Source organism: Carica papaya, chromosome 4 (genome assembly GCF_054855325.1).
Source record: "Carica papaya isolate Zhongbai chromosome 4, ASM5485532v1, whole genome shotgun sequence".
Lineage (NCBI taxonomy): Eukaryota > Viridiplantae > Streptophyta > Magnoliopsida > Brassicales > Caricaceae > Carica > Carica papaya.
In genome coordinates, this window is record NC_142312.1 from 108,610 (window position 1) to 124,127 (window position 15,518).

The 15,518-nt window shown below is 28.8% G+C and overlaps 2 protein-coding genes across 2 annotated transcripts; both read right to left on the reverse strand.

Moving 5' to 3' along the window:
- Nucleotides 1–3,223: 3,223 nt before the first annotated feature.
- Nucleotides 3,224–4,441, reverse strand: LOC148266172 (precursor of CEP8-like). The gene has a single exon (XM_088219059.1). The coding sequence runs from the start codon at nt 3,939–3,941 to the stop codon at nt 3,600–3,602; it is 342 nt and encodes a 113-aa protein (XP_088075185.1). The 5' UTR covers nt 3,942–4,441; the 3' UTR covers nt 3,224–3,599.
- Nucleotides 4,442–14,053: 9,612 nt separating this feature from the next.
- On the reverse strand, nt 14,054–14,458 carry LOC110814351 (precursor of CEP9-like). The gene has a single exon (XM_022041775.1). It carries the CDS (start codon nt 14,456–14,458, stop codon nt 14,054–14,056), a length of 405 nt encoding a protein of 134 aa, XP_021897467.1.
- Nucleotides 14,459–15,518: the final 1,060 nt, after the last annotated feature.

Consider the following 15,518-nt stretch of genomic DNA (forward strand, 5'->3'; position numbering starts at 1 on the left):
CATGTTATTTATATTATTTTTTTATTTATATTATTATTTTACGTATTTTATCTTATTTTATTTATCATTTAATTAAATTTATAGTTTGTAGTTATATCATAATATACTTAAAATAAATATTTTTTATATATAATTTTATTGTTATTGGATTAAATGTAAATTTATAATAACTCATTCTATAATAACGAGTATTATAGAATCTAACCATTTTAAAGTAACTTTAGTTTAAATTAAATGGAAATTATATGCTTTTTACTCTATTTTTGTCACTCAAATAGAGTTTTTTTATAATAAAAAAAACAGTTTTATAATTTTTATATGAAAAACACATTTTAAATAGTTTATATATTTTAAATTAAATCAAACCGTAAAAAAAAATAAGATATATATATAAATTACTGTATAACTTGGGGCAATTATTTCTTAATTTTATGTTTAATGATTTTATTATACGAATACTTATTGATAAAATATCTTCCTACTTTATTATTAATGATTTAATATTTAGTATGAATCATTTAAATGATTTTAATTTTAAAATTAGATAATGATGTGCTAAACAAATATTTAGACTGAATAAACAATAGATAAAATAATCAAATTAATTTAAATATTTTTAAACTGTTCAAATTAGTTAGAAGAAATATTCAGAATATTGTATATTGCTGTTTATAATACTAGCATGTTTTTATTATCTAATATTTATTAATAATTGGATGGCATTAATTAAAAAATATATTAAATTATTTAATAACGATTGCTCGCAACAGGCATATTAAATGGAATAATGTTGAAAATTTATGGGCTCATTATTATTCTATTGGCTTTTGTTTTATATCTTTATAAATTTATTTCCTAGATTTTTTAATCACTTCTGTTAATTATGTCAACAATTTAAAAATTATTTAATTAAATTTTAAAGTACTTAATCATGATTTAACTGAATCTTTAAAATAAATAAATAAATAAATATATATATATATATATATATATATCATGCACCCCAAATTTTAGATTACAAACTTTAGGTATATATTTGAATGAATACACTTGTTAGCAAAAACATGTTAGGTCTTTAAGGCCCAACCCATTGCGACCTCGACCTTATCTTAGCAATAAATAATGGGCCCAAATCACAAAGTCCAATCAAGTAAAAATCTTCTGTAAATTTATTTTTTTAAATTATTTCTTTAATTGATGCTTGTAAGTTGTTTTTTTTTTTTTTTTTGGTTTCATACATTTTGTCTTTTAATATACAAAACTATAGTGCAAAAGGGTATGTACTTGTAAATATATATATATATACGTATATAAGATCAACTATAGAGATTTGAAAGTTAGGTGAGATTATAACAACTAATATTCTTACAGGTATGATATACATAAGAACACAATGCAATTCCACTACATCAATGATATGATTCCAGGCCACCTAAAGGTTTTTTGGTCGCATGTTAGTGCTACATTGTGTGTGTAAATATTTATGTGTGATTAATTAATTAATTAATATTTAATTACGTACTCATATGAAAATAAGAATCGTTTCCTCTACTTTATTCTTTAAAACACTGTGATAGTAATATATTAATCTCAGTAATATATTGATGTAACCCTAGTAATACGTCAATGTCTATGTAGGAAATTGATTAATTCATAAATATGCACTCTTATATAGTATGTATATACTTATTGGATCGAGCAGAATTCATTTTTTTAAATCATATTTTAATTGAATATATATATATATATATGTAACATAAATTTAGTATAAATTTATTTTAACCACAACCTTAAATGGCTGAGAATTCGTAATCACTAAAAACAAACCCAAAAAAATTAAAATAACTTAAATGATAATAATAAATAAATTAAGCATGAGATTAGGAAACAACTGCGCGCATGCTTCAACTTGCATATTTTCTTAAGGATTAAAAAACATATAAATATTTTAAGAGCAGAAAATGGGTCAAAGACATGTTGCTCGTGATTTTGGGATTGACCTGAAAACTAACTTAACGACCAGTAAATGTCTTAGTGCACGTGGGGGCCGATCTAAATTTTAATTATTTATTTAATATGCTCCATGCAATAAGCCTTTAGGATTCCATTACGGCTCCAATTGGAGCTTTTAGATTACGCGTTTTCTTTTTTTCTTTTTTTTTTTTTTTTAAGAATATTTGATTTAGATATAAAAATATATGATGATCTATATACATACATTGAGTCTGATACCATAATCTGAGAGTAAATTTTATTTTGTTTATAATATGTGTATGTATATTTATGAGTGGGTTTGTATATATATGTATATTATATTCATGGGGAGAGTTGCAGGGGTTCAAATTATGTAAAAAAAACTGGGATCATATTCTGGTATATATTTAGATATATATAGACGATGGGTGGCAATTGACGATGGGTGGGCAATTAATGTTCTCTCGTCAACGTGTTGTGGTGGCTATTTAAAGAGCAAAATTTATTTTATCTCCTATTACTGCCGCCATTACAAATGAAAGCTTGCTCTTGCCTTTTAGTATATATCATTGTTCGTGCTTACTTGTGTAAGAAAATATATACATTTAGTTACATATATATCAATTATAATTTAATTAAAAAAAATGAAAATAGGTCAGATTTGTAAAGAAAGATAAGCACTAACTATACAGTGATTGTATTGAAATTTACAAAAATTATTGTAATAATTTAATCTAAGCAACCAAGTTCAATATTATTTTTAAGTTAAATCGTTGGATTTTTTAAGGAAAAATTATTTTTTATTTAGTTTTCTCTGAGATACCATAATGAACAACATAATTAATTTATTTCAAAGTATATAAATTTTAATTAAAAGTACCTTCATAAAAATAGTTGAAGTAGTTCATCTAAGAGTAGATGGAGTTCAGAATTAAAAGTTTGTGATATCATTAGAATCACCAAAAAAATAATAATAATTTAATTAAATGGATAATGGAGAGCTTATTATTTTAGCATCATATTTAAATCTTTTTTTTTTTACAAAAAAAAAAAAAAGAATTTCTCTACAATGATTAATTAAACTGAAAAGTTGATCTTCTTTCTTTTCAAAAAATCAAAACGTCAACATGAAATCTGAGAATACAAGTTAATGGTCGTAGTAATTAATTTGATGGAAAAAAAAAAATTTAATGCGGATTAATTATTATCATATATATCGATTCAAATTTTACTCATTAATTATAAAAATGTTGGAGATTGAGCGAGTTATATTTTTTTGAAGTAGGTATCATGGGATACGTTCTATACCCATGAAAGTCCTCTCTATGAACTCTTGCTAATACTGCCCTGTTCGTTTTGTTTTCCTTTTCTGGAAATAGTTAATAGTGGTCTGTTCATCAGGCTGCTGCGGGAACGGGAAAATATTCATAATAGAATTACATATTTTACATAGTCGTAAAAAAATATACATAGCTACATAATTTTTCAGGAGAAGAAAGTCAAACCGCCGCCAAAATATAAAAGAACCATAGAGAGAGAAGAAGAAGAAGAAGAAGAAGAAGAAGAAGAAGAAGAAGAAGAAGAAGAAGAAGAAGAAGTAGAAGAAAAGGAAGAGTTAAATTGATTCAGTTTCCAATGGAGTGACCAACGCCGGGACTGTGGCCCGGCGTCGTTGGTCGAAAATCATCAACATATTCATCCTTAGTACTCCACCTTTGTTGCTCGGAACCAGCGCCATCGTTGACATGTACAGGTCCCGCGCCGTTTGCCGGTGCAACACTCAGCCGAATCTTGTCCAGATGATGATGATGATGATGATGATGATGATGGCGATGATGATGAGTAGTAGAGCATTTCTCGCACAGTATCCTATCCCTCAAATGCCTTGCATTTACGAACACTATTTCTTGGCATACAAGTAAAACAAGAAACAAAACACAAACACCCATCAACCCAGTTCTTGCCATGCATATATATATATGTATATAATAGGTTTTACTTGTGGGTGTTCGAGGGTTTAGAAGGGGTATAGTTGCAGGAAGTAAAACCCTCTTGTGTGCTTATAAAGGTGTACGTAAAGAGGGAGTTAAGGTTAGTGTTATGGAGATGATGGATGAAGAAGAGTACAGAGACAGAGGCATGTGAGAAGAGAAGTCCTGAGCAGTTGGGGGGATTCCCAAAGAGCATGGATTTTATGCAAAAGGAGAAAAAAAAGGGAGAGGGCATTGGATGGTTTATATTAAGGTTTCAAGCGCAGCCTCTCGTGAATAGAAAAAGCTCTTCCCCATGCATCTGTTTGGCTCCACCTACTTGTCTATATTCTCCCTGCCCCCCTTCTCCCTTAAGTTAACTAAACACAAATTTATTCATATATCTACTCATTCACATATATACTCAAATGCACACACATCTATACCCGCATATCATTCTACATCTATATCTATACGAACACACATTATATAAGTGATGGATCACGTCATTTCTTGTCACCTTAATGAGTCTTCTTCATTTAGTGGGCAAAATAATGACACTTTTTGAGTTTCTAAAATAACCTTTGTGAGTTCCAAGTAAAATGAGATGTGGGAGGTTCCATAAGCTCGTTGTTTCCTCTAAACGTAAGAAGTATGGGGGTATTTATTGGTGTCAAGATGAAGCCATGTAATACAAAGTTATATTTTTCTTTTCAAGAGATTAATAACTTTATTCAATGAGATAGAAGAAATATAAGTCCATTTATAATATATAGATTATATCAAAATTAAAATGATAAAGCAACATGAGATTCACAAACATCTACACAAGCATCTGAGACACAACTAAAAGTGGTAGTTTAACACCTAAAACATGGATAGACACCCAAGGTTGCTTGCTGCACACCTTGCAGAGCTTTCAAAAGGGATTTTCGCTATCATCTCCAATCTAGTTTCAACTGCAAAAGCCAATAAAAGAAATTGCTTCCCAACACTTCTTTGGTCCCTATATATAAATCACATAGTTGATGCATGCTTCAAGTTACTTTTTTATCATTTTAAACCATATTGTAAGTCATGGTGGATTATATATTCCTTCCACTCCTAATAATAATATCATCAAGCTTAATTACATAAATAACATTTGTAATACCTTTATCAGTCCCTACCAATACTCTAGCATCCTCATAAGAAAAAAAACTTAGAGAGGCCATAAAAAAGAGATAAAAACAAACATAAAGCAAGCATGAGCTTACCAAAACACGGCCATCATGTTTCATCAAATGTTCCTATTCATTAGACTAAAAAAAAAGAATTAGATCTATCAAAATTGACACCAACTAACTATCCTCTTTTTTTGACTTGTAACTTTATCTTAAGAGTTCACAATATCTTTTTAATTATATACGACACTTGGTAAAAAAAAAAAACTTAGTAGGGCAAAAAATCTTCATCAATGAAGTGGGAACATTTATAGTAATTCATATTTGAAATAAATATCGATAATAATATGTATTCACGACCAAACGGTCTTCGTAATAGAAGAGACATTTGGCGATAAGCTTGTGCTTGTTTGGAAGGATCATCATAAATGATTAAAGTGTGTTGTTTAAGATACATAAAAAATTCAGCCAAAGCTGCTCCTGTATAAGGCGCGAGGTATTGTAATGTAGCTGGGGAATCCGCTGTTTCAGCTACCACAATAGTGTAGTCCATTCCCCCCCCCCCCCCCTCCCTTTCCTGTAAAGTAGTCACTACCTTAATCCTACCTATCAATGACCAAAGCCTGGTTAAATCACAAAATAACCATGTATAAATAAGTGTAATCGTAATATAAAAGATGTCCCACTTAAAGGTGCAACCATCTTACCATATCTTATAAACATATGCCCAGGGTTTTGTACAAAAAAGTAACATAAACACCAAAATAAGATAAAACAAAACTAATGACTTCACTGTAATTTATCACTAATATCAACCCTCAAGAACTATATATTACATTTTTGTTATGACTCCTCATCTCTATTTGTCCCTAATCTAGCTAGTTAATCGGCTAGATAATTTCTTTCTCTACTGATTTTATAAAAGATTATTAATTTCAACTTTTTAATTCAACTTATTAGCTTATGTCCAGTAGATACATGGTTTTCTTATAGTCTGTCTCAACTACATGTCTTTTGCTTCTCAAGCAATTAGTGTCTTTTTCTTTTTGTTTATCCCCTTGTAAATGTTTGGATGGTGATCTTACATCATCCATTCTTTAATAAAATTTATCTTATTTCTACGAGAAAGTTACTCGACAAGAGTAAACAAAAGTTGTAATGAGATTTTATTTGATTATATTAAAACTAATGATACAATAAATAAAGTAGTTATATCTCCTATTAACATCAATTGGTTGTAGCATAAGTTGAGTGAGCAAAAACCACATATTGGGGATTAGCCCTTAATAAACATCCAAATTCAACCTTGATGCTTTAATGTGGGGCAAGGTATAGGCCCTTAGATATAAGGGTTTATCAAAAAAAAGTATGATAATAGATTAAATATTTTTTCTAAAGAGATAAGTGTCCATTAGCTAATACCATAGAGTTTATGACAATTAAGAGGTTGTATATATTGTAGTAGTCCAAGATTTTACTAATTCTGTAGAAGTTTTGAATTTTCTGAAAGAGAAAATAATTTATTAATTATGGTAGAAAATGTACAAACACCATATGATAGTATAATGGCATATTAAAGATAACACAAGAAACTAGAAAGATTGAAACAACATCAAATAAATAAGATAAATTATGAAATATATAGAAGCACGTAGGAAAATTTCGGCATGAAGGTTGTTCCAAGAACTTACATGCACAAAAAACAAACATGAAACGAGATGCTCTGCCCCTCCCCACTAGTTAAGAGTCGTATACAAAGATTTAAAAAATTAATTATTGACAATCAAAGCAGAACCAACTTAAATAAATGGTGAGCATTAGAATAATCTCCAGTTAATGATCTCGCCTTAGTATCATGGAAGAGTAAACAATATGGTAGTAAGCACTTTCTAAATAGAATTAAAAGTCTCCTTTCACACAAAGATACATTACTTCACATATAAAGAATGAATAAGCAAACAACAATTATAGACGAAGAGACTAAAGCAGCAAAACCAATGAAAATAGTGCAACAAGTACCCACTAAAAAGCAAATCCGCAAGGAATCGAAACCCCATCATCCAAAAGTTTTTGTTAGGGATATGACATCTCCATTATTGCATAACACCCAAAAGAAAATCTAAAAAAGAAATTGAAAAAAGAAACCCCTTCCATACAGACTAAAAGGATAAATCAAGAGTACCCTACTTTGAGCATTAAAAAAGGAGGAAGGAAAAATAAATGACTATGCAATTTAACTCGACAAAAACGTACACATTACACAAAGGTCTAGGTATAAGCGATGATTGATACATACATAAAAGAAACATGCAATGGATGATTATATAATATAATTACAACCAATAAAGCATGTCAACCTCTCTTAAAACTCCTATTTTATCTAATGAATATGCAATAGAATTCATCTCTTTATTAACATATATAAAATAATTGATTTTATTCCTCTTTTATCATGTTCTTTAATATTATATCGATATAATCAACAATAAAAATTTTTAGAGACTCAACTACATGTTCAATTTAATTATAAATTAGATAAAAATATTGAAGTATGTTCGATATATCTTTAATTGAGAGGGAACCTAGATGATAGAAGTTTTGCTTGTGATAGGTACTGATAAAGAAGCTAATCTCATAGTTTGTTGCTAAGAGGTGGGTATATAAAGCTATGGCCTTTACAATTCTTCTTTGGTATCCGCTTAGCATTTTTCATCTTATATTTGTTAACGATTTATTCTCCATATTGGCATATTTTCCTGATGAAGTATTTTGCAGGAGATGGACTATTGGGAGGTTTATAAAGATTTTTTTCTTATGTTATTGGTTTTTATTCTTATTCCACTTAGTTTTATATAATAATGAAACTAGTTATTTTTCTTTTTTCATAAACTTGTAGGATTTACTATACTACTTTTTGTTCTAAGTAGTAACGACTTCGTGGTGGTTTACAACTAGCATGTTTCATTGATGATATCTAATTTTTTACAATTTTCTATTTTCTGATGGTTTCATTGAGGGGTCTTATTTGGTTTATTTAGGAGTCTTAGGGCTACTTTTCTTTATGAGGAAAGAAGAGTTATGTTATTTGCTAGGTTTTGGGTTTATAAATCTCGCGATGTTATAAAAGTTGACTTTCTTTTATGTGATTTTTGTTTTTTACTCTTTGAAGTTTGTGCAACTTTTGTAACCTAACCGTCTTTTTATTATTTAATAATACATTTTTCAAAATACTACAATAACTAGTTATTTATTATTTCACACCAATTACTCATGCACTGTATTTTGAATGTAGTCATTGATAGAATTAGTTAGTATATTAATTGTCGTGCATTATGAAAAATAATCAATCAAATTAAAAAAGTAAAATACATAATTTATATAGTTCGATTAAAATAATCTAATTATTTTTATTAAAAAAATAGATATAATAAACTTTATTAAAATGATGAATCAATCATTCTGAATTCATTATAAAAGAATTCTAAAAATTTATAATGTTTAATATCAATATACTCACGTACCACATATTAACAAAAATTTTAGTGTAAGAATGTAATATGTGCACATATATATATTTGTGTGTGTTTACATATTAAAATAAGCTTTTGGATACGTATCAATACATTTAAAATTTGTAATTTTTTGAGTTTTAACTATTAATATATATACCAATGACTAAAGATCTCCACTCACACATATCTTAACTGTACATAGACCACATATATTGTACTATATCTTAACTGTCAAGAGTATAATAATAAATGAAGATCACTTTTAAAAAAAAAAAAGAGAAAAGAAATAAAATTAATAGGTATTGGATATTAGTTAATTACAAATTAATATATTAAAGGACTCAAAGGTTGCACTAGTTAGCGAGCCTAATGAAATAAAATTAAAATTAATTATAAATTGGAAGTGTAGTTGCCACTAACTATCCCACTAACCATTACAGCCAAGACCCATCATTAAGTCTTTGGAATTTAGCTAGCCTGCAAGCTGCTATATCTGTAGCCTTTATGTATATATATATACACACACACACACACTAAAAGTACATGAAAGCCTTATTAATTTTACAACTTGAACCCATAAAATTTATAAAATTAAAGTGAGTTATATTTATTTGCAAATTAATTATTTAATTATGATGATTAATTAGCCATAAAGAGTTAGATTAAGGCGTTGATTCCCTTGCAGTTAAAGGCAATAAAAGGTTGAAGCAAAAAGCGGACTTCCCCAGGCTGGGGAAGAACCTAAATTGAATAATATTTTCTATATATATATATATATATATATATATGTTATTGACAACCAAGTCACTCCAGTCCACTAATAAGGTGATAGATTTCCACATTGTATATATTCCTGCAGATATTTTGGAGTTGGTGAATGATTCTTGGTACCTTTCCGAATCATTTGCCTTCTAATTCAGCTGGTCGGTACCCTGTTTTAATTAATTTCTAAATAAAAATTTATATTTAATTTTAATTTATTATTTTATATTATTGGCAAATTTAATTTACGGTGTACAACAAAAAAAAAAAGAAAACCTTATAACAGTTGAATTTATTTTAACAAGCAATGGGCATTTTTACTTCTTTATTATTTTAAACTCTCCGACTCCTCCGTTATACTTTTAAATATATAAAGCATACTAATTTAATTAATATATATATACATGTAAATGTGTCTCTCTCTCTCTCTTTAGTTGACCGAACTTATATTCTCGATAGACCAATTGCGGAGTGCCAACATACGGGATGTGCATATGATAGTTAATTAAACTTTAAGCAAATATAAAATACACGAATTAATGATTGTCTGAGGAAATTAAAGATTTGACTTTTAGGATTGAATGTCAACTATTGATAATTGCTTTCTGATTGGATTGTCAAAGTTGTATAAGTTAGAAATGCCAACTTAATCTTTTGCATATAAAACTGTAGGATATGGAAGTAGGCTCTTTAGGTATTTAAAAATTAACGATGTTGTCTGTGTATACATACACATATATATATATATATATGTTCAAAATGATTAATTATTTTATACATATTGATGTAACATTTCTTTTATTATTACTGAAATAAAAAAATTAAAATAATTGGTAAATTTTTATAAGGTGATTTGTGTCCTTCAATAATAATAACAAAATATAATATTATATTCACATTTGTATCTATTTCGTTAAATTAATTCCTCAGTACAAGATATATAAATAAACGAGAGAGAGAGAGAAAAAAAAAAAAAAAAAAAAGAAGATTAAGTTAAGAGGAATAGTAAATGAACTAAGAAGACTCAGAGATTAAATCAATAATTGTTTTACACGATTAAGAAAAAAAAAGATTAAATCAGAACCATTAAAAAGAAAAGATTAAATAATTGCACAAATATATCTGGAATGTAATACAATATATAAAAAAAAAATTATTAGATACCCTAAGAATATATATGAATCGGTAGATCTAAAATGTGATTAATACATTTTAAATTTTGTTCTTGTAATATATTTTTTTAAAAAAACAAATATTTAAAATAATTAAATTACATTTAATGAATCTACCAATTTATTTATATTTTAAAATACCTAATAATTACTCCGATACGTGTTGACTAGTGACCAACCCCTGGACTATGACCTGGCGTGGTGGGTCGGAAAGCCTCCACGATTGCCTCAGTAGATTTAACACTACTAGGCTTTGGGAAGTTCATATTTTTGCTACTTGATGGAGTGTTCTTCAAATTCCTCCCTTGGGTACCGTGAAGACAATGAGAGCACAAGATCATTACTACAAGAAACAAACAACTACAAGCCACATTCGCCATGGTACTCACTCAAACTCAAAGCTATATATGTATGTAATAGAAAGTTTTAGCTCTCGAGCAATACGATGCCTAATATATTATCTGGTAGATGTGCTCAACACCGTTCGCCTCTAAGGGGTATTTATAGACTGGAGAAAGCTGTAGTGTCATGTGACCAAGCTCAAGCCCTTCCAATTAAATATATATATATAACTAAAAGTACATATAGATGTTTGTAAAATTAGAGCCCCAGAGATTAAGGAATATGCGAAGGTAGCTATACGTACATTGAAGGGTTACAATACATAAATTTTTTTTAAAAAAAAAAAACAAATCACATTTTTACACACACACCGTCTGGACCTACCGCAGTAGAACCTAATTTGGCCCTTGTATATAAATTGCAAGTAGCCTTTCCAAGTAAAGTCCCCAGACAAGTTTATGGGCTTCAACAGTAGTTTTCCAGAGCAATCTATATATGCATGCACGCTGCATGAAATACAATTACATATTCCAAATATTTTCATGACACTTTTCTTTTTACTACACGTCGCTGTATTTGACCTTAATATTGGCATTTACATTCAACCTTTGTACCTCAGTAATTTCTTTTTATTGAAGCAATTAAACTATACATATTTACACACATATAAGTTAGTTGGCATTCACACACGTTGTCGCATTTTTTTATTAAAACTTTTGGTGGGGGGGAAGATTCTCACGGCATCTTCTCAGTTGCATGTTTTACTGATTTTATTTCGTTTATTTGGAGAGCTACTGCATTGGCTGCTAGCTGTTTATGTAATATTGATATAATTATATATAACTAGTCATGTGTATGTGTATATATATGATCAATATAGCTTTATGTTTATACTAATTAAAGATGATTAGACAGGGCGCTGCCATGTGCAGTAAGTTTTAAACAATTATACATGTACTTAATTTTTATTAACTAATTAATGAAAACCACCTCCTTAATTTTTGTTCCGATTCAAAAAGTTGAAGTTAATTAAAAAATATATTTATTTTGGAATTAATTAATTAACAAGTTAGAAATTTAATTAAGAGAATCAATCTTAATTTACCATATCATTTAGAATCTAGCTGTACCTCTACACTTTAGGATTCCAGTGAATATTCCCCTCTAAAATTTGCGGCTGGCTACTTTAAACGACTGTCAAGCTCCAGCTTGAAATGATATGATGTCGTCATTATGTCCCAAAGGAGTTGGCGGTTTGCACTAATAAAATAATGTGAATATATATATATACATATTTTTTGAGTGTATATATATTACCATATTCAAAATATATACGATCAATTAAATTCACAAAATTGTAATATTATAATTAAATTAAATTAAAAATGACGTATATGTAATTGTGTTAGTTGGAGTAATAAATAAATTAATGTTTCTTATATTTTTATAAATAGAGTATTTATAAAATAAGTGTCAAATAAACCAAATTGGTACACAAACTGATTAATTTGAAAATTATTTGAGAAAAAAATTAATTAGTTTTAGTATATGTAAATAATTAAATTCAAATTGTATTTAAAAAAATTAATATTTTTTTTTGTCTTTATATCTCTTTATAAATACAAGATATAACTAAGGCATATTAATTAATTTATGTGACACGTGATGTGAATATCGGATATAATTTTTACAAATTAAATAATTTGTAATTTAAGGAGAAATATTTTTATACTTAAAACCTAGATTAATATGCAGGCATGCGTGCCTAGCTATAGCATATTTTGGAATACTCAAAACAGATAGTATATTTAATGCTACTTGTTGAAGCATGCACGTGTTCTGTCTCAAAAGTTTGATTAATGCAGTTTCCTTTTTCTTATCGCCATGTCAATAATATATATGCTGTGGTGTGAAATTAACCCTTCATCCTCAAACTTACAAAACAAACACTACTCAACAGTAACATTTAAGTCACTAATTACTTAAAATAAGTTTATTAATTAAATACATCATATAAAAATATAATATTAGAATACTAATCTCCTTATTATTTAATCTACTATGCCGGTATGTTTTAATATTAGAAGAGTATTATTGTCTGATTAGTATGTTTTAATTTGATTATAGTGCTCCTACATACAAATGGTTGGTTTACTACTACTTAAGCTGGACCACACTCCTCTTATAGAATTTGTTTTTTTTTTTTTTATATATTTTCATATTTCAACATTCTCTCTCTTTCTCTTTTCTTTTTGTGAATTTAAAAAAATAATATAAAATTTAAAACTCTTTACCTGCCACTTCATATTTTTTAAAATTATCACCGCAAATTAAATATAATGATAATATAGCCGAAATTGGAGTTAGTTGTTATTGCCTTTCATGTGTCTATTCCACTCTTTTTGGTGTTGATTTTTCATATATATATATATATATATATATATATATGTATGTATACACACCTATATATAACTCTGCAAAAGTACTTCATTGGCTCTTCTTGCTTTTGGACTAGACCATATACTAATTATACTCTTGAAGAACTAAGTAGCTTTTCCACTTTAGGCTTTCCTTATAATAATGTTCCTATTTGGTATTACATTTTTATATTTAAGGTTGTCCTTTTTCCCCAACTGGAAATCTTTTTGCTTTCTCTTTTAGTTTCTATTTCATCCTCACCTCATTCTAATTTTTAATCTTAATAATGTGTATAAATATGTATAACATCTTATGGTGGAACATATATGTAATTTAATATATATATATATATATATGTATATTCCAATCTCCAGTCATGCTCAAAAGGACAAAAAATATGACTAATTTTTCCTTCACTAATTCCTAGGTTTTGAGCTTTATAAACTAAGAAACATATACACCGGATTCCCAGAAAATAAAAAGTCTTAAAACACTTTAAAGTGCCAAAACTAATTACTTTATTATACTTCCCACAACACTCGAGTTAATTTATGCGTTAATTGATCTGTTTTAGTAATTTTCATTTTCTATAATCATTAGCTTTTTTGCGTGCACTGTTATTTAATCAATCAAACTTATTTACAAATAAATCACCTAAAAAAGATGGCGGCTAATTAAGTACACATGAACAAGGTAATCAACAGTTTCTTAATTGGTAAATTAAAGACGAAAAATGATGTCTAGCGCCTGGCATTTGGTTCATCGTCATTGTCGCCATGGCCAACGCCGCCGCTGTGACCCGGAGAAGTAGCCTGGACAGTTACCTGGAAATCATCTTTGTTCGACCAACCTTGGCTGTTGACATCTGCAAAAGAATCGCCAATGCCCCCTGGACTGTTACCCGGAGCTTTTGGTGCTCTGGGTGGTGATGTTTCTTTCTGATAATCAGAAGATGGAGGTTTGAAATGAGCTGCTTTTGACCCAGACATGTCCTTGTTGCCATTTTGAAAGGAATGGCCGACGCCCGGACTGATACCGGGAGTTGTTGGTCGGAAACCCGCTGTATCGTGCGCTGCAAATGAATCATCAAAGTCACCATTGTTGCCTGTGATCAGTTCTCTTATTTTTCTCGCTTCAGTGATCATTAAACTTGCAAATAGTAGGGCTAAGAGGATCCCACATCGGACGATTGTTTGATATTCCATAATATACTAAAAATATATATATCAACTCCAAGTAAAGAAGCTGTAACTGCTTGTACTGACAACCAAGGGAATTGGAGGTAGAAGCTATTGCAGAATGGAGGTTAAAGCTCGAACCTCGACTGTATTTATAGTGTTAGACATGGATCGCCTATCAGGCTTTCTCTGTGAGAGAAGTCGCTCATCACAAGATCCTAACCGCTAATGAATTTCATTAATAAAATATATGTATGGGACCTGCATGAATATCATCAACTTGGGTGGTCAGAAATCAAGTAATCATAGACTTTTAAAAGGGTTCTCATGATGATGGAAGCTGTACTCTTTATATGTGTATATATATAACTATCTCATGCATTATGCATACATATCATACACATATACATACATAAGTATAGGCTAGCCACATATATAAAATTCTCAACGTGAACAATATCTCCACCGACTTAACCGAAATATTTCTTTGTTTGAACAAAACATTCACCTACCAAGTTTCAACTCCATCCCTGACCTTTCATAGTGCTGAAATGTTGCTTTGTTGTTTCAAAAATTTTAGAGGGCGCATGATCTACTGTCAACCACTTCACTGTTTTTAAATATATTAACTACTGCTTAAGCTATATATATGTTAATTTTTTAACTAGCATATATATAGAGTATACTTATCAAATATTTATATGAATATAATATATATATATATATAACTAATACATATATGTATGTATCTTCCCCGCAGCCCAGTGCACTGAAAAGATTGTGATTCTCCCGTCCTTTGTTCTTCCCACTTGCAAATTATATATATATATATATGTGTGTGTGTGTGTGTATAGTTTTATTGATCTTATATGTATGTCGATTGCTCTGATTTTAATTTTGGAGGCCTAGACGACAAATTCAAGCGAGCACATCTGTCCTTGTTCCGTCGTTTAAAATCCTATGTATTTACTATGGTGAATACTTTCATAAGGGTTTATACACATATATATTCATTATATGCATGCAC